This window comes from Aspergillus niger (genome assembly GCF_000002855.4).
Source record: "Aspergillus niger supercontig An12".
Taxonomy (NCBI): Eukaryota; Fungi; Ascomycota; class Eurotiomycetes; order Eurotiales; family Aspergillaceae; genus Aspergillus; species Aspergillus niger.
Window position 1 is genome coordinate 330,626 of NT_166527.1, and position 26,122 is coordinate 356,747.

Genomic DNA, 26,122 nt, shown 5'->3' on the forward strand with positions numbered 1-26,122 from the left:
CCCCCCCCCCTTGTCGAGGAATATGTTGCTATCTTCCGTCCTACTGAGCAGAAACATGGTGGCTGAGCGAACAGACATCCGGCTTGCAGCTGTGCTAGGGCCGGGTGAGTCCTTCGTAAGCTGGACTGATTGGGATTAAGATTTTGATAGTCTGGCTGACACAATTACTATGTTGTGAGAGGAAAGGGCTACATTAATATCTTTCATCCAGGGCTATAAAATGCTAGCCTAGTTGTGCACCACTGCTATTGGATCTGGACCGGCAATATTATATCCAGCATGTCATCCCGTCTTCCGGCCGATCTCAACATATTACGGTTAAGCAGCTAACTGACCATATATAATGCAGGAACTGTGTTGTAAACCGCTCCAATATCAAATTTGCAATCACTCTAGGGCTTCGCGCCTGCTTCCGTCATGATTGTAGCGGGCATCCGCTGTAGCCGCCACCGCATATTCTCCGAGTATTGTCCAGAGACACCCGACGCAGGTTTGCTTCAGGACTGCATAATTTACGAGCAGAACCAATACTACTGACATAAGCCACATGCACGGGGGACATGTATGCCATACTCTCCGATATGCCACATTAGAAGTGCTGTGTGAGAGCATTAGTAAGAATCGAGACATTGCATTCATTTTCTGAAATGAGACGAAACTTTCATAGTCATCGAAAGCATGTTCTGTTATAGGACCCTTTTGCCTTGCAATCTTTGTCGATCATATCATGGTCCGTTTCTATAGCAAACAGTCACAGAGGGGAAAAGAAGATTGTCTCGTGCAGGGGCAACTGCAGAAATTACGCCAATGGGCGGCCCATTCCGCCACCGCTGATATCGACGGGACTTCCCCGAGTGGTTAAGAGCGAACTAGAACTGGTAGAAACAGTAAATAGCGGTGGAGAATTCAGGCAACTGATGATGGATATGTTTGCCATGAGTGAAGAACATTAGCAGAAGCCTCGCGGGAACTTACCCTACTTGGTAGTTACCCGGACCAAGATGCCGTGCTAGGCTGATGTTACCAGGCACGGGGCTGTATAGTGTGCTCACCGATTATTCTCTACTCTATAGAGGGGTATCTTAAGTTACATGGGATCAATTCAGGCAATCAACGTTGGAGATGGATTATTGGCCTTAGCTTCTCTCGATGGATTTCTAAATTCCCTCATTTATGCAACTGCAAGCACGACGTCGAGTAGTATCTGGGATATTCCTTAGCATTTGTAATAGTAATAAGGTCAAGGTCTTACTCTGGCATCAAACAACATGCGCACCAAGTAGACTCGACTCAGTGCTATGCCGTGCCCCTCTCTATCACATTGCATTTCTGAATTAGGCTGCTATGAAAGGATTGTCCACGTATATTCTCTCGACTATGAACAGAGAAACAAACACTCTACACAAAGAATCCAATTGCATCCATCTATTTTCATCCTCAGATAAAACACACAGTTCTTCTCTTCTCAAATTCAACTCAATGTACTCCGTACTATCTTTCCCTTCCCCTTCACCATCGATTATACAAACTCACAAAATAATCCCCTCTAAATCCCAAAAACCTCCTTCACCAGCGTCTTCTTATTGACTAACACACCAAAGCAGTCAGTAAATCATCACACCAAGTAAGCATCAAGTAACCCCCTTCGGATCAATCGAAAAGAAAGAAAGAATAAACTCACCCTTCCCCATCGCATTCCTCGGAATCACTCCCTCCAGAACCTTCATTTCCTGCGGCATCTTATACCCCGCCAGGCGATCCTTCAACGCACGACGCATATCCAATGCGCCCCAGGGCTTATCGCCGTTCCGACCGCCTCCACGAGTTCTATATTCAGGTCTGAGGACCACGATCGCAGCGACTTTCTGGCCCCATTGTTCCGAGGGGAGGCCTACCACGGCGGCTTCGGCGATTTGGGGACTACATAGAATAATGTTAGATCAATTGATGTTTGTTGGGAATGGGGCTACTCACAGCGAAAGCAATTCCCTCTCGACTTCCAACGCACTAACCTTCTCTCCACCCGTCTTGATGATATCGACGCTCAGACGGCCCTGGATGAAGTACATAGGGCCCTGGGCCCATTCTCCACTGGTACCGTGGCCGGCGGTGGTGACTTCTCTGCGGACGGCTACGTCGCCGGTTTTGAACCACGGTCCTGACTCGTCAGGGACGAAAGACTCACGCGTGGCTTTTTCGTTGGCCCAGTATTCCTTGAAGATGGTAGGACCGCGGAGCTGGATCTCGCCCTCGCGTTCACGGCCGGTGGCAGCGTCGCGCTCTTCGCCGGGTCTAATGACCTCGTTCGTTTCAGTGTCGACCAGTCGTGCTTCTACGGAGGGTAGAGGCCAGCCGACGCTGCCGTCGACGCGGTCGGCGAAGTCTAGCCCGCAGCTGATGGCCATGCCTACTTCTGTCATGCCGTAGCGTTCGAGGAGGACGTTGCCGTTGCTGAGGTCTGACCAGGCTTGTTTTGTCGGGGTGGGGAGGGCGGCGGAGCCGGAGATGTTGAGGCGGAGGTTTTGGGGGGAGATGGCCTTTCGGGCTGCTTCTTGGGTTGCAGGGGGCAGGTTGGGGAAGGAGGATAGCAGGCGGTTGTAGATTGTGGGGACGGCTGTGAGGAAGGTGATTTTGCTGGGTATGGATGTAGATGTGGAGGATTGGGGGAGGAATGGAGCGGCGAGGCGCGTCCAGACGGCGTCGGTGTTGAAGGGAAACATAAATTCAATGGAGGAGCCGGCGAGGATGGGCGTTACGATGGCGTTTACGGTACCGTGGATGTGGTGCAGAGGGAGGAGGTGGAGGAGGCGGTCTTGCGGCGTGTAGTTCCAGGCTTGGAGGAGAGAGGCGGCTTGGGCTGTTAGGGCGGATTGGGGTATCAGGACGCCTTTCTGGGGTTGGTTAGTTCTGTCTCGGTGCTGAGTAGGGATATGTGGAGGTGTGGGAGGGTCGTACGGGTCTGTTGGTGGTGCCGGATGTATAGAGCATCATCCCGCCGCGCGATTCGATTCCTATATCCTCCAATGATACTGCACCCGTGTTACTTGCGCCCACTTTGATCTTCTCCTTGATGTCCAGGATAGGTTCCCGGTCTAGGCCAGCCTTGAATAGTTCTTGTGCTTTCCCCGCATATTTCTCCGTCGCAACCAGCACCTTGGCCTGGGAATTATCCATGATATACTTCAGTTCGCCGACGGGGAAGGCGGGGGACAGCGGGAGGGCAATGGCATCGCTAGCGAGGATGGAGAGCAGCGTCACTAGTACACTCCGTTAGCAATTGGCATTCCATTGGATCTCATGCATAGGACGGGGTCACAGTACCTACGTAGTCGTAGCTATTCTCAGCCAGAAACGCGACCCTCTCGCCAGACAAGCCATGTTTTCCACCTCCGGCAGATTGTATAAGCCGTTCCTTAGCTTGCAGCACATCTGCAACCAGATTCCCGTATGTGAAAGATCGAGCAGATGCGCTGTGGACAACCGCCAGATTCGATTGATCGTGATCCTGGAGGGCCCGGAAGAGCGGTAGATTCGGCAGGGAGGATGAGATCGATCGACGGGTGATAGATGCCACTAAGGACCGGGAACGACTAGTAGGACCGCGACATCTCCACGCTAGAAGGGTTTGGAGCGAATGTTGACGAGACGGAGAAGCAATTGAGCCCCGGCAGAGGAGCGGCATTAAGGTGCGTCCGGACATGACTGGAGAGAAACTTGAGGACCGTATGACATGACCCAGCTCACGTCAGATAGCTAGAGTTTATAATTGCCTCGTTGCGCAGGTGAACAATGTCAATCAACGGATTGATCGATACCCAAGGCAAAAGATAAAGGCGGATTGCGCGACGGAACTGATGTCATTTGGGAGGAAGCGCATCGGAGCTTTGCGGTCTCGGCAACGGCACTTGCTTTGCTCCGGCTATCGGTGCTTGAGGGACGCATTTGAAGCAGCATGTTAAGGTTAGAATGATGCTGATAGCTTTGCATCGAACCAGTCATATTGGCCGGCGCTTGTCATTCCGGAAGAAAGAATAACACGCCTGGCAGGGTGTTTGTTCATGGCTGAATGCATTGGATGCTGATGAAGCAACGGACAACCCCCGACCTGCGCACCATTCCCAAAGCAGTAACCCGCCCACTCCGTGGCCAATTGCGGTCTCCCGATTCTCATCGCTCAGCATCAAGAATCCCCTCCGTATCTCAAGAAGACTCCAAGACCTCATATCTCTCCCCTTATCTTCAAACGGGACTGCCGCATCCCCCTCAATGCTCCCCCGCACCTCCCTCTCCGGCTTCCTCCCCCGCCGCGTATTCTCCCTTACTGCTACCAGAATGGCCTCCACCTCCGCAACCCCCGTCGAAGATCTCATCCGGGAGAAGGTATGGCTCATACACACCTACATTCAAACCATGATTGATACAAATTCAATACTAACACATAATCTTGAAGATCACCACCGGCTTCTCCCCCTCCACCCTCATCATTCGCAACGATTCGCATCTGCACGCACATCATAACGCAATGCGCGGATCGACTTCTAAAGAGACGCATTTCCAGTTCGTCATCCTCAGTACTGGTTGGGATTATGGCTTTCTCTAATCTTTCGTTGTTTACTAGTGTGACGATTACCTCTCCCTCGTTTCAGTCGAAGCCCCAGCCCGCGCGCCATCGTATGGTCTATGGTCTGTTGAAGGAGGAGATGAGTCGCGAGGGTGGGATCCACGCGCTGCAGTTGCGGACAAAGACGCCGGAGGAGGAGCAACGGGAGGAGGAGAGGAAGGCGGCCAAGGCTTGAACAGCATGCATACTTGATACAAGATAAGGATACAGGAAGAAGGGTTGATGTTATTTCTCTCGACTGCGTCTCTGCGATACCCATGAATAAATGCATTATACAGTCGATGGAGTGCGTTCTGCTTCAACGGCGAGGTTTGGTTTATTTGAACGCATACAGTTCGTACATACATAAAGGGATATTATTATTAAGGTAGTCGGATTATTACATGTTCTAGCGCCAAAGGTAGGGGCAACGAAGAGACTCTAATATATACACTGCGATAGCATCAAGCGCATCCTAGCCAACGTGCAGCGACAGTAATTCATCAGGCCGCATACGCCCCCAAGACGCAGAAACTATACACGACCGATCAGTGGATACAGACGAACAGCGACGAGCGATCAAGCAGACATAGGAGACGATTCAGCAGGTGGGTGCTTTTCAACCAAAACACGGCAAAACGACAAAGTGGTATAACAACGGAAGAATCACAGCAAGCGAACGATCCTCGACTGGCTCAGCTTACCGTAAGCGTAGAGAACAGAAGTAGAGCATCGGACGAGATCAAGGTACACAAACGATCAGAGGTCGTTACAGCCCTTGCGTAAACTTGAACGAAAAGCGAACAGAAGCAGGACAAGGTTGAATACCTCGGAGGGTATCTGGAGATATGAAGGGCATTGGCGTGGCGAAGCATTTATATCAGCGCAAGGTCGAGTCATCAGATCAAGCCAAGTATAGCATATTGCCATAAGATTCACGGGCTCTATTTCGAGGACTTGTTGGCTTCCGTGACACCGACAGCAACACCGACGACGATGGCGATGATGAGGACTAAAGATAATTGTCAGCCTGGCCTATTAAGTGGGTACTCACATCGGGGACACTTACTGACGACAAGCAGAGCATACCACTTCCACTTTCTCGCCCGACGAGCGCTGGCGATAGCTTCCGTGATCTGGTTGTTCGCGTTCGAAACGTTCTGCGCAACATTGTCTGCATCCTGGTTGATCTGCTCCACAGCAGGCTCCTGCTGGTGGACAAGCTCCGCCACTTCCTGGTACAGGCGGCCAAGCTCCATCATATCCTGCTCGATCTTGCGAATGGCGGCCGATCGCTCCAAAGCGGCCTGCCTGGCGTCGTTGGCCTGTCTAGTCCGGCTACCAGTAACCTAACCGAAACGTTAGCATGGACTTTCTGAAATCTCTCGAAAGAGCATACCTGGAAGCTCTGCTCCTGGCCCAACAAGACATTGTCAACACCCTGCTCGATCTCCTCGGGGGAAGCTTCGGGGTTGGCGATCTCATAACGTCTGCGAACCTGCTCCCGCAGGCGCTTCTGGAAGTCGGACTGGCATCTCTGGTACTGTTCGATCTCTCGACGGAGGTTCCGGCTAGTGACGTCGATCTGGGTCTGCACACGGCTGTCTCCGGAGCCGGGGGTCTGCTTGACCTTCTTCAGAAGATCGCGGAGGTAACGGAATCCGTTGTTCACTTCATCCTCAATGTAGTCCAGAGTCTGGCGAGCGACCTGGTCCTCCTTTCCGGTACTCGAATCGAGCAAGGCGTTCTGGGCGGCCGCAAGCTGGCCCTCGCGCTTGGCGCGGAGATCCGCAATACCGTCGTTGATCTCTCTGCACTTGTTCAGCAGCGTCGTCGCGTCCGCAGGCTGGTTGTAAGAGCCCATTTCTGATATGCGAACGCATGTTAGGCAATCGTCGGGTCAGGCTGGGAGGGTACTGGACATGGTGCGCTTACCGTAGCTACCGTTGCCCTGCTCCATGGCATTGGCGTCGCTGTAGGGGTTGGCATCTTGCTGGCCATAGGGGTTGTACTGGCCGTAGCCACCCTGGTTTCCACCGTACTAGAAAATCGGCGAGTTAGCAGGCTATTTGACGATGCGCAGGTGGTGAATAATAAGGGGTGGGGTAGCGGAGAGGGTCAAGATAATGACGTTCTGGGTCTCGACATACACTCATGGTGATAATTTATCGCTATCCTGAGAATCTTTTTCAGATCAAATTGTTCGTACAGCCGTCAATTCAGACACTGAGGTCGTGATGCAGCGTGGGTCACTGGTCGCAGCGAGTAATTCCGACAGGTGGACGTAGCTCGGGTTGTACGGGAAACGAGAACGGCTAAGGTGAACCCGCGAAACGGCGATGAATTGCGACTACCGCAAAAGCGAGGATTAAGAGTTTCGTGGGTAGATAGAGTCGAAGACTGCAAAAACAGGTGAAGCGGTAAAAGGTGGAGGAGGGGGATAAGAAGGGAAACGATACGAGTAGCAGGCAGAAAAAAAAAGAAGCAGTGAGGGAATGAGGTGAGAAAGAAAGAATGGGGGAAGGACGAAAGAGTGACGGGTGAGACAAGGCGGCTGAGCCACTGGCGGCTGCAAATCCAAAAGGAAGCGCTCGACGGTTGACTGGCTCTGGCCCGCAGATGGCAAAAATGTCACTCAACAACTCTGGACGACGAAATTCCAATTGCGCCCGGAAGAAAGAGTATAAAGTAAGGAACGACTGGGGGTGGGAAGGGGAAAGAAAGAGGAAAGTGAAGCTGTTTTTCTTTCTTGTCGCTCTGGTCAATCAGGGGTGAAACCCAGCACTGATGGGTTTTTCTCGATATTATTAGTAGGGGGCGTCTAGCTAGAGCACAGACCGACCGGCGATCCTCGAGTCCCCTTTTTCCCACGATGATGATAATCAAAACATTCACCGTCTATGCCCTCTGAAACAGCTCGGTCGGGTCGAAAAAGTGGAATCGGGATGCTGGGCTGAAGGCCCTGGAATGATACTCTGGGTGATCGAGGTAGATAAAGTGCTTGTGATCGTCGGGTTGCACTTGATGCTATACACAGTACTTTTCCTCATCAGACGGTCTCTGCACCGGGGAATCAGGAATAGCCCTGACAAAATCACACCCTTACTTGCGACAATCTTTGCTTTTTATTGCCAAGTTTGATTGTGAAGCTAAGATTTAAGAAAAGAAGATCCCAAGACATAACAAAGGGACTAATCAGCAACTATCTACATTGCGTCTTAAAGCTCTCCACTCAAGTGTGCTGCTCATCGAACAATTGCAACTGCTGTGCGTCCATTATTTCGTCCATCAAAGACGGCCATTGACCCTTAAACACCCAGCACGAGCTTTTCAATTACGTTCCTGAAGCCGTGGAGGGGCAGCCTGCACGTCACTTCTATGTACGTACTCCATAGGATGTGATCTGGAAACCATGATCTGGGCCCTGGCAGGGTAGAGCTTCAACGGTCTCCCCACCTGCCACCCAGCTTTCCATGACTACGCGCCCAATCTACCCCATACACGTCCCCGACACTGTTAACGAAATGAGCAGCGATCAGATTCGCGATGAAATTAAGTGTAATAAAGCTTTTGAGTACAATATGTTAGCTCAATTTCCCCTGACGCCGCTTCCCCACTTCACAATCTCCAGCAACGGCAGAACCATGCCGTCAAGTTTCACCTCACTAACTCTCATGTTAGCATGCATATTGATTCCAACATTTCCATCTTCATTCCAAACAGCTGCTTAGGCCTTCAACACACCAACCAAAGGCATAAGCAACCCAGCTCATCTCATCTCAGCTCAGCATCTTTCACAATGGGATTTCCACAGCAGCTCCACAGCCGCGATCTAGCTTGGCCAGCGTGTGCCTGTCTAACCCACAAGCGAGAGTAAAATTAGCAACAACGAACTCCATTCCCGATGCAGGTGTGTGCAGCCATACTTCGAATCATGCTTCTAGGAAGGAAACGTCGGTGTCTAAATGGCAACGTGCCCACCGCCACACTGATATCAGCGTAGTTTAGCTTGAGCTGAGCCTCAAGTGGGTGGAAAACCAAGACACTGCCCCATTCCCCCGGTCGGGGGCCAGTGAATAAACCTCAGGCAGCCGTTTTACCGCTCCGTCAAGAGGTCACATGCTACCAGGCAGTGAAACTCTCACGTTACTCCATCTTATCCCTCGCATCTGGTCGCGTGGCCCAAATGCTTGATCGCTTTGAAGAACTACACAGGTGGGTTCACGCGACGAACCTTATATCTAATGTATCGCAGCAAGGGATGTTGAACATATATCTAGTACCTACATGAAACAGACATATGCCATATTAAATTAATGGTCTAGATGAACTACTAATAGTAGTAGCAAAGTCGAATGTTCTCCTACTAACCCTCTACAAAATCAACCCTCTTTCAATCGAAGCCAACTGAACCCTCCAACACCAGTCAATGAACATAAGAGTAGTACAAGACATAAACCCTCCTATCATCCTAAGCGACAGCCCAACGGACCTGAAAGTATTAAGTATTACCCAAAGTACAAATGAAACCAGAATACAAAGCCTCACAGACACAAAACAATAAATCATCTACTACCCATCCAACAACCCAGTACTCCGTACAAAGTGCTTGATTCATTAAACATCATAATCCAAGCGCAATCATTACCACAACCATGCCCAAGCCCACAGACCCAATGAACCCCATCCAAACCCTACGGTCTAGAATCCTCCCCATCCACAGAACCCAAGTCCCCCAAACCATGGAACCCGGACGAGTAAGGGTCCATAGCTACCACAGCTATTCTACCTTGCACACACAACAATTTGCAGTCACAAGTTTGCACTGAACCCACTTCACCTATCCAGACATCCGAAAATTCCCCATACTCAAGTAGATAGTAAGCGACCGACTGACTGACTGGCACTCTAGAACCCGGCTTTCCGTTCTATCCCATTTCCTTTTCCGTTCCGTGTGATGATTGAGTCATTGCAGCAGCATGACTGACTAACTACAAAGAAATAACCTACAATTCTTTCATTTCTTGGACTCTTTTTGTGTGGTTATTTCATGTTACTATACAGGTAAAAATTAGCCACCGTTGTGGATGATTACCTATGCTTACAATAAATTCTTGCTTGCTTGCTTGCTTGCTTGCTTGCTTGCTATGCACACTACACAAGTAGACCAGTCAGTCCATTTAGTGCATGAATTTCTGGAGGCTGGAGAATTACCTAACTTCCATTATTCATAACAATTTGTCCACGAGACTAAAAAACTAGCAGATAAGCAAGTTCCACTTGTCCGAGTAGTCTAAATTGGTGTGGTGGGTTGTTCGAGAATAATTTCAGGCACGGGTCGGCTTGGGTTGAGTGGGCACTGCAGGGTCTGCTCTGCTCTGCTTGACGGACGGACGACCTCCGCCGGTGAGTAATACTTTTGTTTGATTTCATACAAGTAGGATCCAACCACAAAATTCAGCCAGGCAACGCCATAAAATTATATTGCTATGCTAATCATGATACTAATAACGAGGGTAAAAAAAAACTATGCATAATCCGTACATCGTATGTACACCCGCCCTTTCACATTCTCATCTGCTCTGCAGGTGCTCTTACGCGGGCCTGCGCGACTTCGCATATATCACGTTCAGCGCGTATACACGAGAACTGCGGGTCAAAATATTATAGTACATTAGAAATAATAGAGGGTATCGAGCGGAGTGAGGGCTTTTCAGTTCTCGTGCTCCTTCTTCTCCTCATAGGCCGGCGGGGCAGGAGCATCCGGATCGTCTGCGTCGAGCGCATTCAGCTGGTCTTCCTGGTCGTTGAGGTGGTGGTACACCAGCCAGAAGATGATACCGGCAACGAACGAAGCGCAAGCCAGACCCACGAACATCCACATGATGGCCGGGTCATAGGCAGCGGGGGTCAGTGCCTCGGCCAGAGCGGAACCAAAGGCGTTGGTGAGCAGGTACATGGACTGCACGAAGGACTTCATCGACGGAGGAGCCTTGGTGTAGGCATACTCCAATCCAGACACCGACGCGAAAATCTCAGACAGACCAATGAAGACATAGGCAGGCGTCTGGATAGCAATGTGCACGTGGTTGCCGGTGGTGGACCCATCAACCTCCGAAGCAGCACATCCGGGGTGCTCGTAGCATGGCCCAGCGGAGTAAATGAGGTGCTGGACAATGGCGGCGTACATCATGGCCAAGGAGGCAACAACGAAACCCAGGGAAATACGGGTAATCGGGCGGAAACGAATGCGCAAGCGACGCAGCAGGGGATAGACAAGGGTCTCCAGGACGGGGATGAAGACAATGATGGAGATAGGATCAAAGTTCTGCATCAAGTCGTTCGGGATTCCGTGACCCTCCATCTGGCCGGCCTGGGTGACAAAGTTGCTGGAGAATTGACCGTAAACGACCCAGTAGATCGGGTAGAAACAGAACACACGGCAAGCAACCAGCGCACGCTTGAGCTCGTCGATGAAGTGGTCGTCCCAGGGCACGTTGGTCCTGGTACCGTTGTTGGCCGCCTGCCAGCTGGGCTTGGGAGCATCCATGTTGCGGTTGACAATCATGATCCACAGCGCCTTGAAGGCGTCGGTGATAATGGAGCCCTGGGGAGGGCGAACGACGTAGTACTTGCGGCCGAAGATGAGCACCATGGTACCGACAGCGAACATGCACAGGCAAAGCAGATAACCGGACCAGAAGCCAATGTACTTCTCCATGTAAGGAGTGGCCAACAGAGACAGCGATCCCACGTTGATACAGCCGTAGAAGATCATGTAAATGCGCTGAATCGTAAGGGAAGGGTCAATGACAACACGCTCGCCCTTCTTGGTGGTGGACATGGCCATCTTCTTGCGCTTGTACTGGTCGGCAATCAGAGGAGCAACGTTACTCTTGATACCGCCAGTTCCCAGACCAATGATCAGGATAGACACAATGAAGCCACCAACACCGGCTCCATGGTGAAGAGCCGTCGGGATGGACGTGCAAACCAGGATGAGGAGTCCGACCAAGTAAATGATACAGAAAACCACGATGGTCTTGTATTTACCGAGGTACTGATCAGCGACGATGGCACCGATGATGGGGGTAACTTTGAGCAAATGTCAGTCCATGATCCCAAGCATTTTATGCAGTAGTGAACGAACCATAACACCAGAACTGGAAGAAAGTGGTGAGACCAGTGGCTCCTTGGTGACCCATGCCTAGGGCACCGCGTCCCTCACTTCCGTCCAGTGGACGATCAACGTAGTTCTGGAACATGCCAGACATTCCGTAGTAGGTGAAACGCTCGCACAGCTCGACAACGGCGACAAGCCATGCGGAGATGGGCAGATGCTCGGCAACATGGCGAAGAGTAGCGACTTCCTCAGCGTTGGGTTCTTCGCCGTCGGGGGTGGGACTGAGGGCCTTTTCGCTGGCCTCGGTGAATGCCGCCTTTTCGTTCACAATAGTTTCGGTGCCGTGGCCCTGTTGTTGCGGCCTGGGATATCAATCAGTATTGGCAGGAGGAGGGAGCGAGATTCGAGTGAGCTGTGATGGAATAGTGACTCACTGAGTCACAGACACGGAAGATGGGCCAGCCCACAGGAGGTGTGAAAAAAAAAAAAAAAAAACAAACGACAAAAGGCAATGGAAACTTACTGAGTGATCTCAGCCTCATGATCTCCAGACATCTTTGCAGGGACCAGGCAGAAAATCCCAGGGGCGAGCGGGAGGACTTGAACGCAGATTTTCCTCTGGAAAGATGGGGAGGCACAAGATACTCGCGAGGGAAACGGTGCACACCTTATATCTCCAGGTGGTGGGAGATATAGAGAGGTAGCCGAAGCGGGACCGTTCCTGGCCCTGGAACCAATGGCCACCAGGAAAGGACCCAGTTTGTGGTCAAGTGAGAATCTGATTCATTATAACCGAGGAATGAGTCCGGGCGCAACCCAGAGCCCGGAGGCAACATTGATATGACAATAATTGACAAGCAGCGTTAAGCATCAGCCGAGATGGCAAAGGCTCTCGGTGATTGGCCCATCGAGCGCAGAGCCCGGCGACATCTTGGGACGCCAAGAAGTCGGAGTTTGCCGGTGAGAGGCCGATTCCTTCCACAAAGTTTCCACTCCCTCGTGGCTTCCCCTCACCAGAATTTCCCATTTTTTCTGCGTCTCTTTTCCCCTGGTCGCATGTCCCATGGTGATGATCGTCGGAGTGCTTCAATCCTCCAAGATCCGTCAATAAGCGAAATCCCTTGCCTTCCATGCAAGCCTCCCAAATCAATGGCATGCGGAACGGCCGCCGCAGCAAAACTCAACCGTTTGTCTGACGCCAAGCAGGACCAGGACTAAATCGTTCGTGCCGTCGGTAGGACCACCACATGCGGAACACGTTAGGTAACAGGAATCATTAAGCTGCTAACTTGCAGATAAGTCTGGCGTGTCTCATTCGTAGTCCGGCGGAGAACGACTCAAACTCCGTTGATGTTCTCGCAGGGCGCAAAGGGGGCGCGCATGGTCGGCACATTGTGTGCAATTTCCCCCGCTCATGCGACAGACGATCAACAGCAGACGGTTGCAACGTCGGGCTTCCCCGCGCCGTGGTTGACTCGATGGCTAACTCTGTATGGAGCGCATGTAGATTGAGACCCATCAGCTCATTGTTCCTTCCCTGATAAACGTAGGATGTAGCGTGTCTTGGCCACAGCGGTGCTTATCTCCCTCAATTCCTGTCGGATGTCCGGTGGGAAAACGTGGCAAGTGAGGCAATTGTGCCATTCGATCAGGATGGGGGAAAGGATGGAATCATGACTGTGAACTGGGAGATTAGTCCATTAGGCTTCCACTGAGACATGCAGTCCAGGATGTAGCAATAGCAAGGTGACAAAGGAAAGGCCTCTGATCCGACAGCTGATGCTCACGGCGCGACAGTACTAGTAGAGACTCGAGAGACATTCCTAATTGGGGGTGGAGTTCATAGCCGACCGGCTCAAGCCGCCCAGAACAGGTCAAAGGCGGAGTTGCCTGGACTGATCATCCGGGCTATCGTATGGAGTAGTGGCATCAGGCAATCTCTGGGGTTGGATTTCTAATGCACTCCCCAGAGTACTTCAACTCTGCAGTTGAAAAAAAGGTGAACAACCTCACTTGTGCCTGGTGAAAGGGGGGGAAATGGCAGGCAGCAGGCAGCAGAGCGCGGAAGGAGCGCGCCCCGTTCAGGTTAAGTATCCTGACCCCCTCCGAAGTCCGACTTCGCTTCCCAACAACCACTGATTCGTCATCCGCTGGCTTTGACCTTTTCCGCCCATATTGACCGATGGACAGCCAACGATATCTCCGGACCTGCTGTGATTGCCCTTGCAGCGTCTCCTTATCTGGCCAATGCCATGCACTAGACTCCAATGACTCAGATGTCCGTCCGACCTGTCGACACAATTAAAGCTTAGTCTAGATGACGTGCTTATCAATCTCGAAGCTGGGGCCGGCAATTGGATGCATTGCAATCACGGCCGGCGAGGAGAAAGGCGATCTTAATATATGTCAAGATCCGTCACCGACTTGGTCAAATGACTCGACACTAAGGAGCACCTGCAGCGGACTCTACAGTCCGGCTCAAAGACAATCAATCATTCTCCGCAGGCGACTGGTTCGCTTCCACGGGCTTGGCTCGAGAAGGAATGGCAGGAGAAATACGCGACTATGGTGATCTTCACGGTGCCTTTGACTCACAGTGAATGAACTGGGAGGGGGATCTTCCGTCCAAGAGGACCTTCGGCTCTTACTTGACCTTGGGAGTCATTCAAATTTACAGTCCAGCACCCCCCGATGCCGCAAGAGCTCGGCCGGGAGCCAAGCCATCTGGATTCGAGGCTCTATCAATCAGCATGTTCGAGATGGTGTGTACGGCAGCTTATTGGGCATCAAACAACGCTTTATTGCTCTTAAGGTAGACGATCATTCTTGTCCCTGCTCCACAACTCCACATATCGGTGCGAAACACGAGACTGTGAGTCAACACCGTCTTTTCGTTTACTAAGTAACTACGAGCAGAGTCATGCATACTTGGAAAAGCGTCTCACTTAAGGGAATAATGACCGAAACGCTATTTATAGCGGGGATATTTCGGCGTTATTCCGTCGCAAGTGAAGTGTTGACCTTGGAACTGCAACAGCTGACCAGGGCGCCACAGCGCAGTCAGCTATCCATTTCTTACATCTATTAAGAAGAGAAGGAGCAGAAGAGAGAAGACATATATGATTGTAAGGGATGGATGGAATATCCCTAGTAGCAAACAAAGTAAAGGCCACCATGGCTTAATAGCCGGAGAAAAGCAGTATGTCCCCGGCTCGGACTCGAACCGAAGCCATGACCCAAGCAAGGATAATGAATGGAATGAGAATAATGGGTATAAGTGAAGCTCTGACCAGTGAACTACAGGGTTTTGCTCCACTATTTACCTACCATGGCTAGCGTGCTACGGACAGAGGATACCTTGTTGAGGCTGCTCACCGAGCAGCTGAGACGGATACTCTGTCCTCAGGGATTGTTTAAGACCTCACATAGTATGGCAAGATTCATTGTATCGCTAGGTAGAAACGATAAAAGGGTAAGGAAGCCGGCACGGGTCCGAACCATGGCACGACCATGCAAGGATATGTGAAAGGATAAAATGGAAGGTGCTTCTGCAAGCGAGAGCTACGGAAGGCTTCGGGTAAATTACTATGAATGACTCGATAGCTATCCATGGGACAGGAGAAAGAATTTGGTCTGTTCTTATTGGCTGTCGTAGGAAGACTAGATAAGTACTAAGTAGATGTGTGTGTGCACCCGGCAAAAATGAAAAACGAAAAAACAAGTGCCCCCACGCGGGATTGAACCGCGGACCTCTTCATGGCAGTATTGGAATACGAGTGAAGCGCTCTACCACTGAGCTACAAGGGCTGACTTGTTGAAAAACGCCTCCCAACAATAAACTATAATCTACATACCTATGTAATCGATCTCTTAATAAACCAACCTCGTCCAAAAGATATGAAATCATACAATTTAGGCACAACTATGCAGATATTCTTACCAGCACTGGGAATAAATCGAAGCATTACATAGTCCTCAGCAAGACATTTTTCCCACGTGGAAAACGTCTCATTTAGCTTTGTCTATGAACAAAGGAGGTCATCCATTCTCTTCTCTGTCCTTTGTTTCACTCAGATAAAACGATGTTGATCTCACATCGTGACAAGAACTCCTGGGACCTGAAATTGATTACCACCATAATTTCCAGGGCAGCCATCTTCCACATGACTACGATCACTCGTCTCGCTCTCAAAATTCCTCCGTTATGGCAGTAGTAGTAACAGACATTCCCCTCGCCCTCGCCCTACTGGGACCACGGGACGCTCTGAACATAAATATATCTTTGACGACGAAACTACTAGTACGCCGCCAACAACATCATTGTATGGGTACCGTGAAACCCACCAGCCCAGAATAACCTCGCGATATGATAAACATAATACACTGGATTTTTAGACAGGAACGATGATCCCCTTAAGTACTAACGAGGGAGGAGAAATCAACTATAGTAATTTGGAAGATTCACGTATCTACCAATAGCCCCAAAAACATAGCAAATCGGAAAGGAATAGGAGGAAGACCAACGAAACAGACTTCGGGGGAGGGAGCTAGCGGATGATCTAGAAGTGAAGTGACTTACATCCGCGGACGATCATCGATGGCGATATTGATGGCACGTAGCTAGCCAGCTAGCCAGCAAGTTAGCTCTGCGTTGTTAGTAGGTACCAGGCCACATAACATACAAATCGCAAATCTTAATTCCTATATCGTCTGTTACCAGAAAAGTAATTCATGCATTCAAGTACGGAGTGCACGAGATAATCAGCGATACTCCTAAACCTCAGTAGAGCTCCTCATGCCACCCTTTCTAGCACGAGTAGGGCACCTGACGACCTCAACAGTGCCCGTGACCGCAGTTTTTGTGATCATGTTCAAGGAAATGAAAATAGCTGTGTCTTACTTCCACAGGGATTGGAGCTATCATGACAGTCTTATTCGAGTCAAGTATACACTCTCTCGAGATTGAAGTTGTATACATCAGTCATTGAATGCTGACTTATCCAGACCCGATTCCGGCAGAAATGCAACCTGCAGATACCCAGATAGCCAGGAGATAAGATAACCAACGGTTGATAGATAGATAAGCAGGTCCATCAATCTCCGTGCATTCTGTGCTTAATTTATCTAGTCCATGACTTGCATAAGATCTTTTCTAAGATGAGTTAGCAGGTAGATCTAGGATTGGATTTAGGGACATTGGGTTCGTGTTAATTTGCCTTTTGATTAGCGAAGCTTAAACAAGGAAATAATAGTTAAGGTTATTAAATTAAGTTTAGTTGGCAGATCAGTCAAAGTTAATTAATTGGGAATTCAACGTAAATGATGTGGTTTTTTTAGTTGAGAAGGTAGTAAACACTATGCTTGTTCTGCTGAAAGCTGATATTTCATTGCTAGAAAGCCATACCACAATACCAGCTCAAGGATATTACACATCTCAGTACCTTGCGCTAATAGCTCAAGTATTGGGAGACCCTGGCTACTGTTAATCTCCATAGAAATAAAGATACAAGCCTTCTCGTGCCCCGCTTGTTTCTAAGGTGGTCTCATGAATGCATGTATGAACAACTTTTATTATTATAGATAAATATACTCGACTCTAGATACAAGCCGTAGCGCAAGCCATCACTGCTTGCTTCCTCGCTCTAAGGATAACTCATATGCATCATCTATGTCCTGTAACTATATCATGCGTCCTTCACATTTCATGTCCGTATGCTTCATGTATAAAAACCCAAACAAACCGCACACCTCTTCCTGAGGAGGCGGTCCTAAAATGCATGACTAAGTCACCCATTCAGTCCCAGCTTGTAACGCACTAAATCTTATACTTCAAGACCTTTCCAGTCCTCGCCAATCTAGCCGCACAGAGCAGACAAAAGCCGACGAGCATCGAGCACGCCGCGAAGAGCTGCGCATATACATAGCGGCCATTGTCTCTGGTGATCAAGACACCAGCGATAGGTGGACCTGTCAATACAGCGAAACTGACGATAGTCTATACCCAAATTAGTCATGAAGCTCACTCTTTCCCACAGCAACTTGGGAGGACGGAGAACTCACGAAAATCATTCCCATCCTGACACCCGCTTTCTGCAAATCAGTCGTCAAGCTGCTCAACGTAGCGGGAAACATTCCCTGCAAACCATTTCCCACAATACCATAGACCACAGTCCATGCATAGAGCCCCGATATAGAAGTGACACCAATCATGGCAAAAGCGCACATGATGGAGAACAGAGTGACGACAATGAGAATATTCATCGGACCGGTATACCGATCAGCCAGGTAGGCAGGGACCGGACGACCAATGATACCCAGACCATTCAAGATAAGCGTGAAATTAAGCGATTCTTCCTGAGAGATCTTGATGATTGCAACACCAAACGAGCTCAGATAGTAAAAAGCGAAATAAACACCCCAGAAAGTCAAGAAGATGCCGACCGCAAACAAGGTGTATGATGGTTCCTTGAAAGCAGCGAGTTCAATAAGAGGGCCGGTTTTCCGAGGGGGCACTCTCGGTCTGGCTAGAATGTTGCAGATGATTAGACAAGCTAGGGTGAAAAAGCCGAAGACTCGCATTGTCCATCCATAGCCGATCTGTGGGATCAGGTGCTGGAACATGACTGTGAAGATTAGGCCGCCTGTGGCGCTGCCGCATGCGCAGATGCCGACGGCGAGCATTTTGCGTTTCGCGAAGTAGGTGGATGTTACTGACAGCGCTGGACAGAATAGGCATCCGTTGCCGATACCGCAGCAGATTCCTTGGGCGAGGAATACTTGGTAGTATTCTGTTGAGATGGAGGCCATGAACATGCCGAGGACACTGAGAATGGTTCCGACCACTACAGTACAGCCATTAGCATATTTCTTCAATAGCGGGGATTGAAATAATTTGGAAGTTAGAGCACTGAGACGTATCTCTGAAGACTGTGCAAAGTAGACAAGAAAACTCACCAAAAACCGGCCGAAAGTGACCCGCATCTGTAAGCCTCCCAGTAAAAGTACCAATAAAGAAGACAATAAAGACCTGAACGCTTCCAATCCACGAAACATCCGAATCCGAGCGATTGAGAAAATCGACGTAATAAGTCTGGAAGATACCAAACGAATTCATGTAGCCCCTGGCACTTATTTCAGCATACTGTTCACGATTGGCCAGCACAAAATGTAACCACGCTCCTGGAGGTACCAATTGAGCTTTCACATGTGCAAAAGCGAAGCATTGGAACCTACCAGGTATTCATAATGATCAAGTGTCCCACTAGGACCTGTGTCCATGCGAGAGCTCCGCCATCTGGAGGGGGACCAGGATCTTTCCAACTCGCAACGCTTTTTGATTTTGACAAGATCCCCCATTTCTTTTCTTTGATGGTCTCATTGTTTATCGTCTTTTCGTCGAACTCGGTTACTGCATCTGGGTATGCTTCGACCCTGCCATTGTCGGTCATGATGGTGGTGTTGTTGAGTTGTACCGACGAATTGGTCAATTAGAGTAGTATAAAAATGAGAATCGCACGCGGATCGCAAATTAGTTTATTAGTCGGTAGAAAGGTAATTAGACCAAACTGCACCGTACTTGATTAGCATCAAATGTTTCGAGACTGCAGGTCAACGTACCTAGTTATTGCGCATTTCAATGTATATATTAGATTATTGACCGTCACAATTGCATAGTTATAGAAAGACAAAGACATACAGACAAGAGAGAAAATGCTAGTCATAAAGAAAGAAAAAAAATAAAAAAATAAAAATGAGTCAATAATAATGGTCTTAATGCGGCGTGGCGAGGAATATTTCCTCGTAGTCCGGTTTCGGACTAGTCCATGTTACAGGGCGCGGATATGAAAGAATTTCCTGAAGGAGCAAGTCAGCAGAGACGCTTGGATCCGAAGCAAATTGACGGTGAAGTCCTAGACTTGGCTACACTAAGATCGACTAAGATATAGTCTCCAAACACTAAGATAAGTCTAGACACGTCACCGTAATCGGAGTGGGGCATGTATCTGGCTTCCCCGATGTTACTCTACCATCCCAACTCCGTACACTAAGAAACATCTTGCCACGATAAGCACTAACCTGTTGATCGACTATATCAGTGCATTCAAAAATACAGAAAAGGGCTTAATTGAGGGGTAAATTGAACAGGGATCAGGTACCAAGTCTGGATCAACTGATAAGGGAATTGTGCTCTAATAAAATGGGCAAATGCCCTGGTATACCTCCGTAGAAAGGACACCTCTTCTTGCTTCCTGTGAACATAGTTAATCTATTCTCTTCGAAGATATTTCTCTTGACTAGCAAGATGGCCTCACCACAAACCGTCTACCTCGCCGTCAGCCAAGCGCACACCCTCTCCAGCACCCCGGAGACACTCCAGGCTTTGTCACAGCAGTGTCGGCAAGCAGCCAAGCAGACTCCATCCCCCGATCTGATTCTCTTTCCGGAAGCTTACATTGGGGGCTATCCTCGTGGGGCGACCTTTGGAGCCAAGGTGGGATCTCGGGACGATGAAGGCAGAGAACAATACCTGAACTACTTCAAGGATGCGGTGGATCTGGGCGATACTCCTGAAGGAGCGGGGGAGAAGTGGGTGAGGAGGGAATTGGAGGGGCAGGACGGGAGTGGAAGTGGAGTCCGAAGGGGCGATGGAGTCCGCGAGGAGCTGGAACTAGTGGCTCGCGAGACGGGTATCTTCATCGTCACTGGATTGGTCGAGAGGGCTGGAGGTACTCTGTACTGTGCGGTAGTCTATGTGTGTCCCAAGTTGGGAGGTGAGTATCTGCATGTACTTTTTGATGTGGAGTGTGGAAGCTGACACGATGGATTCCTCTACTTAGTGATTGGCAAGCGGAGAAAGGTCATGCCGGTAAGTATTCCTCAGAGAATAGTATCGTTGTATTAGTATGGTATCAGGCTGACCATCACCAGACAGGAAGTGAGCGTCTGGTTTGGGGCCAGGGTCAGCCTTCCTCGCTCCGTGCGGTGACAACCACCATTAAAGGTGTGAAACTCACCTTGGCAGCTGCAATCTGCTGGGAAAACTACATGCCGCTATTGAGACATTCTCTCTACAGCCAGAACGTCAACCTCTATCTGGCACCTACAGCTGATCAGCGCGACGCTTGGGCCCCTCTTATGAGAACCATTGCCTGCGAGGGCAGATGTTTCGTTTTGAGTGCCAACCAATGCCACAGAAAGAAGGACCAGCCTGCCTGGGTTTACGGGGAAAAGTCTGAAAGTGAGGAGTTTGCCACCAGAGGGGGCTCTTGCATCGTAGCCCCGAGCGGAGATATGCTTAAGGGGCCGCTCTGGGAGGAGGTAGACGGCATGATGATGGTGGGGGTGGATTTTGATGATTGTCTGAGATACAGATTGGATTCAGATGCTGCTGGAAGTTATTCGAGGTATGGAACTCTCCTGCTGGATTCTGGTGTGTTGCTTATTGATTGAACAGGAACGACTCGTTTAAGTTGATTGTCAATGGACTTGATATCAGCCCCCCTCTGTAAGTGGTAAGTATGATTCTTAGCTTACATGAGCAATACACGTCTTTGATACTCTGCTTTTTGCACCTAGAATCTACATTAGCAAAACAGAAAAACGTGCAATCCTTTGTAGAAATTTAAAATTCTACAGACCTGACAATGGATGATTCCAAGCTAGTTCTAATGGCCGTATTAAAAATGTGTGCTCCGTAACAAACATCCAACATTAGCTCATGCTCATACTGCATAAAATTGAGTACACTTCTATCCCCAAACATCACCACCGTCTATAACTCCCAACTCTATATACTCAAACCCGCCCAAAACACTATACAACAGTATACGACACCCTACTAACCCCCTTCGACCTTGAAATCTTCTTCACCTCAATCTTCCCCACAAGACTACAATCCGTCACATGCGTCCCACCACAAGGATAACTTCCCAACCCTTCCATCTCAACCACTCTCCCCAGCGTCTCACCCTCAGGCAACGCAAACCCCTCCGCAACATAACACTTCTCCTTCAACTCCTCCATGGACCACCAATGAATCCTAACCGGACTCGCCGACCGCACAAACTCATCCGTCTTCGCCTGAATAAGCTCCTTATGCTTACCCTCCAACGTCCCCTCGAAAGAAACCGACGCCGAACCCGGATAATGCGACGCCTTCGACTCCTTCACCGGGGGAAGCACACCCTCGCGACACAGCGCATGAATCGCCAAACTCATGACGTGTCCAGCGGTATGAAGACGAGAGTGCAGGTTCCGCTTCTCAGCGTCAACGCGCTGCTGGACTTCCTCCCCGGAGTCGAACTGCGTAGTCCCGACCGGGACGAACCGACCCAAGTGAAGGATCTGGTTCCCCTGGGCTGGTTGGCGGACTGACTTCACTTCGAAGATTAAGTCTGCTTTGGGCGCTACGTCCGTGGTCATGGTTCCGGTGTCTGAGGGCTGTCCGCCGCCCTGGACGTGGAAGATCGTGGAGTCAGTGACCACGGCATGCTCTATTTCGGCTGAGTCTTTGGCCAGGGCTTGGTCTGCCTCTGGGAGTTTGGAAACTGGGATGATGGACAGAACTTTGGCGCCGTGGAGCAGCAGCTGTCCGTCTTGTTGGTAGATGAGTTTTGTAGATTCGGCCATCTATTGATTTGTTAGGTTGTTGCCCCGGATTCTGCTTACTAGGGGGTTTTAGACGTACCGTGATTGGGCTAAATCTTTTGATGCTCCGTTGGGTAGTACTGTAGAGTCTTTGGGAGGGCACACGCTGGGATAAAGATAGTCAGAAACGTAGCTGACGGTGCATTTGTAAACGAATAATCAAAAACCTATGTTAGATTCAAAAGATAGGGTGTGGAGTAGTGAGTGGGTGCTGAGCAGCCTATATGTACCTGATAGATGGGGGTGGTCCGAGCTTCTGGCTAATGTAACGACCAGCCCTTGTCACTGTCAGGGCGTATCCACGCTAATGTATGTAAGATTTGTAACAGCTCATTATCGGCTTGGTCACACTTTCATTGTAACCATAAAGAGGCGAAATAGCAAAATACTTGATTTTGTGAAAGCCATAGCAAGAAAAAGTTTCATTAACAAAAATCCCTGAACCAAACAACATCCTTTTTCCATGCTCGTTATCTTCTATAATACTACCCACATGAACACCTAAATCCGCCAAAGCAACTCCTGCCCCTGCTCCCATTGGTCCCGATCCCTGATATACCGCGGATTTTTCGCCACAATGGAGCAAGGCAAGAAACGCGTGTGGTCAATGTCGTAAGTTACGCTTCCACTGACACCATCCAAAGCGGCAACAATAGCGGCGTCACACATGGTATGACACCGATGTCCCCAGCGACCGGCAATCGCCTCGCGAATCCATTTCTGCTCGAGCTGCTGCTTCAGCTCCAGCGTGTCAGTCTCCAGCGTAGCAAGCTCGAGGTGGCGAAGCGCATCCATAATGATAGCAGCGGCCGGAGCCTCGCGAATCTCCAACGCCTTATCATCTGTCGACAGAAACTCGAGCCCGACGAATCGGCCATGACCGAACTTGCCAACCTCCTTGTTCAGGAGTGCAATAGCGTCGATGAGGGGAAGCTCGTCGCCGTTGATAGAGGAGAGGTTGCCGTTCTCGAAGCTGATTGTGAGCTTTTCGGGGGCATAGTCGCCGCTGCGCCGTGTCCATTCGTAGGCTTCTTCAGGGATGTTGAAACCTTCCGGGTCACCTAGCGGACCGTCTTCGAATTCCCGACACCACAGGTTTTCGTCTCCGCTCAGCTTGCGCTCAGCCATGATGGTCAGTCCGGCTGCAGATAGCTCTGAGGCTTTCTTCTCGCGCGAGGTCACGGAGTGGACGTAGGGGCTTCCGAATTTCCCGGAGAAGCCGTAGAGACGAATGCAGTTGTTCAGTCGGGGAAGACTGTTCTGGCTCAGGTTTGCAGTGTGGAGGAGCAAGCCTGCATTCACGGAATTGGCATAGTCTGTGATCAGACGAGCGATGACCGGACGTGTGAGGGAGCTGCTGATGGGGAACATGCGCATGTATGTTGCGTGAGCACGAATGGCTGGCATGACACCATCTTTGACGAACAGCTCGCGACCATCAAGACATTTGAATGATGCGCCGAAGTGCGCAGCGTGTTTGGTAAGACCTTCCTCGTCTACTGGAGCTCCAACATCTACCGCGACAGCGTGGATGTTGGTGTAGCCGAGCTGCTGGAGCTTGAGGAGCAGGTAGGTGCTGTCCAGGCCACCGCTGAACATGGTGACGACGGGGGCATCTTTTCTGTCGAAGTCCGCAAGATGCCCAAAGCTTTCAATGGGTCTTCTTTCTTGTTGGGAACGGACCAGCGCGGCCTGGGCCGTGACGGCGTCAGTGGCACCCCCGTGACCGTTGGATTGTACAGTCATTGTGTTGAGTTATGTGATAAAAGAAGAAGAGGCAAACAGAAAAGAAGAAGGATATCTTGAACGCTGCTACTGATGTTGCATTTCCTAGCTGTTGCTAGAGGTTTATATCATTACCACGATGGGTAATTATACTATCGCAAATGGTACGTACTTCTGTCCAAAACAGCCATCACTCTTACACTTCACATTTAGTCAACCCGTGGCCAATCCCTTTCTCTCTATTAGCCGCATCAGAATACGAGTCTCCTCGACACGACAAGTCCAGATCTTCGCAGATGGCAATCTACAGCAAGCATCTAGGCTTCATCCTCATCTGCAGGCTGCTGTACCATTTCGCTAGCAGATGTAACCCATAATACGGACATTGCCGCCTCTCCAGGTGAATGCCGTTTCATGCTATACAACCATGCTAAATTTGGGGGCCGTTTGGCTGCAGAGAAGTGGAGCTGGGGGATCTAGCCCGTTACTAGCTGCTTCGCAGTCATATTAATATGAGGTATATACAATGCACCGACATCGGGTTCGTCCCGGTACTTACAGGATCGATTTACGTGTTCGGGTTTTTAGCTGCTAAACTACTGTGATAGGGGTTATCAGGCGATGCATGTGATGTGGGGAAAGTAATGCAGGGGGTGAATAGCTTATACATAGCCTCAAAATGGGTTAATTGTTATGTCTTTTCTGGAGAGTAAGCCCTAAACTGCTTTGGGTGAAGTTGATTGTGGCAAGAGTTGTGGGGTAAGACGGTTACAAGCGCGGACTAATCCCGTGCGGTTTCTAGATCGAGTCTGAAGAATTGTATCTTTTACCTGCAGAGTTATTGTTGGTACACTTCATGTCAACTAATTATGCATGCCTTCAGAGGCGTCGGCTCTATGAGCCTATCATTCCTCTAGATAACTAAGCTAGAGGCTTCCTTCCGGGAAAAAGCACCAACTACATGCCACTTTCTACTGCCTCCTGAGTAGATTCACTAGCGCTTTGACCACGGATCTCCGAATCCTTCAAGCCTCTCCTTGTGTAATATCGAAAGGTAATCTCATTTGCCTCCCCGATATCTACCGAATAAGCTCAGATCATTACTTGAGAAGGAAGGCGTTACAGATTTGCCATTAGTAGATCGACAGATCCCGCTAACAATCCTTCACACTCGACAAAAGTACTGTACAGTAGTTATGCTTAGCTGCTTAGTAGTGCTTACGCATAGTAGAGGCTGTATTCGGGTAATAGAAACCAAGTAACCAATCAATCAGTTGATCGATAAATCCTCTGTATACCTAACTAGCATTCGTTTCATGCCTCCAGTCGCTGATGAAGACAGCTTCCTCTTTGAGGAAACATGCCGAGCGAGTCGTCGTCTCATAGTCGCCTCCTGTTTGCCGTGGACCAGATCCTGAAGATGTTTTTTGCGATCTAGAACAGCTAGCAAGGTAGTATCACCACTTTAGCGAACACGAGGATGGAATCGTCTATCCTTTTACGGGTTACATTGGGATGAATCACGCCATCTCAAAGCCGTCTCTGAGATTCTGGCCCCTTAGCCGTCGGTGGAAGTAGGACGGGACTTGAGGAATCTGTATACATCGGAGAATGATACTGTAGATACTTGCCGTGACTGCCACGAGAGGGCCAACTCCAGGGGCATATAAGGAGGTCGAAAGTTGCATGTCTGGCTTCGAAAACAATCCAATTCTTCTTTCTCTCATCCCAGAGACATTCCCATCAAGCGTTTTTTCTTCCTCAAAAGTTCCAAAATGGCCATCACCGAGCCCATTCTCGTTGCGGAGTCTCTCCCAACAATCGACCTTGATCTTCTCCGTGCAGACAATGAGACGGAGAACAAGAGACTCCTCAGCGTTTGCCAGAACTATGGCTTCTTCTATCTCAACATGACCAGCGACCCGGAGCTCTGCCAACTCTGGGAAGACATGCTGTCCATCATGAAGGGGTACTTCGAGCAGCCCCTCGATATCAAGATGCAGGATGCCCGCAACGACGATAACTTC

General features: G+C 49.7%; 13 protein-coding genes and 1 non-coding gene across 14 annotated transcripts; 5 read left to right on the plus strand and 9 right to left on the minus strand.

Annotated features, from left to right (window-relative positions):
• Positions 1 to 55: 55 nt before the first annotated feature.
• Positions 56 to 1,220, plus strand: An12g01160 (hypothetical protein; the record flags this gene model as incomplete). The annotated part of the gene is made up of 5 exons (XM_059750673.1): positions 56 to 104; positions 428 to 490; positions 693 to 857; positions 941 to 983; positions 1,076 to 1,220. The coding sequence occupies 5 exons, from the start codon at positions 56 to 58 to the stop codon at positions 1,218 to 1,220; spliced, it is 465 nt and encodes a 154-aa protein (XP_059601787.1).
• Positions 1,221 to 1,546: 326 nt separating this feature from the next.
• Positions 1,547 to 3,700, minus strand: An12g01170 (uncharacterized protein; the record flags this gene model as incomplete). Its single annotated transcript, XM_001395169.3, has 5 exons — positions 1,547 to 1,587; positions 1,682 to 1,920; positions 1,975 to 2,891; positions 2,956 to 3,257; positions 3,322 to 3,700. 5 exons carry the CDS (start codon positions 3,698 to 3,700, stop codon positions 1,547 to 1,549), a joined length of 1,878 nt encoding a protein of 625 aa, XP_001395206.3.
• Positions 3,701 to 4,266: 566 nt separating this feature from the next.
• On the plus strand, positions 4,267 to 4,796 carry An12g01180 (uncharacterized protein; the record flags this gene model as incomplete). The annotated part of the gene is made up of 3 exons (XM_001395170.3): positions 4,267 to 4,380; positions 4,451 to 4,557; positions 4,619 to 4,796. 3 exons carry the CDS (start codon positions 4,267 to 4,269, stop codon positions 4,794 to 4,796), a joined length of 399 nt encoding a protein of 132 aa, XP_001395207.3.
• Positions 4,797 to 5,544: 748 nt separating this feature from the next.
• An12g01190 (uncharacterized protein) lies at positions 5,545 to 6,756 on the minus strand (the record flags this gene model as incomplete). Its single annotated transcript, XM_001395171.3, has 5 exons — positions 5,545 to 5,612; positions 5,670 to 5,949; positions 6,000 to 6,466; positions 6,536 to 6,641; positions 6,751 to 6,756. 5 exons carry the CDS (start codon positions 6,754 to 6,756, stop codon positions 5,545 to 5,547), a joined length of 927 nt encoding a protein of 308 aa, XP_001395208.1.
• A 38-nt stretch (positions 6,757 to 6,794) lies between these two features.
• On the minus strand, positions 6,795 to 8,499 carry An12g01200 (hypothetical protein; the record flags this gene model as incomplete). Its single annotated transcript, XM_059750675.1, has 6 exons — positions 6,795 to 6,915; positions 7,139 to 7,357; positions 7,496 to 7,685; positions 7,939 to 8,077; positions 8,205 to 8,326; positions 8,424 to 8,499. 6 exons carry the CDS (start codon positions 8,497 to 8,499, stop codon positions 6,795 to 6,797), a joined length of 867 nt encoding a protein of 288 aa, XP_059601788.1.
• A 1,814-nt stretch (positions 8,500 to 10,313) lies between these two features.
• Positions 10,314 to 12,278, minus strand: An12g01210 (uncharacterized protein; the record flags this gene model as incomplete). Its single annotated transcript, XM_001395173.3, has 3 exons — positions 10,314 to 11,695; positions 11,751 to 12,085; positions 12,247 to 12,278. The coding sequence occupies 3 exons, from the start codon at positions 12,276 to 12,278 to the stop codon at positions 10,314 to 10,316; spliced, it is 1,749 nt and encodes a 582-aa protein (XP_001395210.1).
• Positions 12,279 to 12,602: 324 nt separating this feature from the next.
• Positions 12,603 to 15,004, plus strand: An12g01220 (uncharacterized protein; the record flags this gene model as incomplete). Its single annotated transcript, XM_059750676.1, has 10 exons — positions 12,603 to 12,826; positions 12,930 to 12,981; positions 13,086 to 13,226; positions 13,274 to 13,402; positions 13,466 to 13,668; positions 13,775 to 13,833; positions 14,172 to 14,319; positions 14,401 to 14,535; positions 14,738 to 14,782; positions 14,854 to 15,004. The coding sequence occupies 10 exons, from the start codon at positions 12,603 to 12,605 to the stop codon at positions 15,002 to 15,004; spliced, it is 1,287 nt and encodes a 428-aa protein (XP_059601789.1).
• A 47-nt stretch (positions 15,005 to 15,051) lies between these two features.
• Positions 15,052 to 15,398, plus strand: An12g01230 (hypothetical protein; the record flags this gene model as incomplete). The annotated part of the gene is made up of 2 exons (XM_059750677.1): positions 15,052 to 15,195; positions 15,327 to 15,398. The coding sequence occupies 2 exons, from the start codon at positions 15,052 to 15,054 to the stop codon at positions 15,396 to 15,398; spliced, it is 216 nt and encodes a 71-aa protein (XP_059601790.1).
• A 47-nt stretch (positions 15,399 to 15,445) lies between these two features.
• Positions 15,446 to 15,530, minus strand: tRNA-Thr (CGT). Its single transcript has one exon. It is a non-coding gene; the product is annotated as a tRNA-Thr (tRNA).
• A 2,008-nt stretch (positions 15,531 to 17,538) lies between these two features.
• On the minus strand, positions 17,539 to 19,171 carry An12g01250 (uncharacterized protein; the record flags this gene model as incomplete). The annotated part of the gene is made up of 4 exons (XM_059750678.1): positions 17,539 to 17,718; positions 17,784 to 18,565; positions 18,678 to 18,864; positions 18,986 to 19,171. The coding sequence occupies 4 exons, from the start codon at positions 19,169 to 19,171 to the stop codon at positions 17,539 to 17,541; spliced, it is 1,335 nt and encodes a 444-aa protein (XP_059601791.1).
• Positions 19,172 to 20,025: 854 nt separating this feature from the next.
• An12g01260 (uncharacterized protein) lies at positions 20,026 to 21,232 on the plus strand (the record flags this gene model as incomplete). Its single annotated transcript, XM_059750679.1, has 5 exons — positions 20,026 to 20,271; positions 20,338 to 20,494; positions 20,561 to 20,589; positions 20,652 to 21,127; positions 21,178 to 21,232. The coding sequence occupies 5 exons, from the start codon at positions 20,026 to 20,028 to the stop codon at positions 21,230 to 21,232; spliced, it is 963 nt and encodes a 320-aa protein (XP_059601792.1).
• Positions 21,233 to 21,345: 113 nt separating this feature from the next.
• An12g01270 (uncharacterized protein) lies at positions 21,346 to 22,352 on the minus strand (the record flags this gene model as incomplete). Its single annotated transcript, XM_059750680.1, has 2 exons — positions 21,346 to 21,450; positions 21,567 to 22,352. 2 exons carry the CDS (start codon positions 22,350 to 22,352, stop codon positions 21,346 to 21,348), a joined length of 891 nt encoding a protein of 296 aa, XP_059601793.1.
• Positions 22,353 to 22,871: 519 nt separating this feature from the next.
• On the minus strand, positions 22,872 to 24,116 carry An12g01280 (uncharacterized protein; the record flags this gene model as incomplete). The annotated part of the gene is made up of 1 exon (XM_001395179.3): positions 22,872 to 24,116. One exon carries the CDS (start codon positions 24,114 to 24,116, stop codon positions 22,872 to 22,874), a length of 1,245 nt encoding a protein of 414 aa, XP_001395216.3.
• A 1,499-nt stretch (positions 24,117 to 25,615) lies between these two features.
• Positions 25,616 to 26,122, minus strand: An12g01290 (hypothetical protein [truncated ORF]; the record flags this gene model as incomplete). The annotated part of the gene is made up of 1 exon (XM_059750682.1): positions 25,616 to 26,122. A coding segment is annotated over one exon (507 nt), but the record flags the coding sequence as incomplete, so codon positions are not given.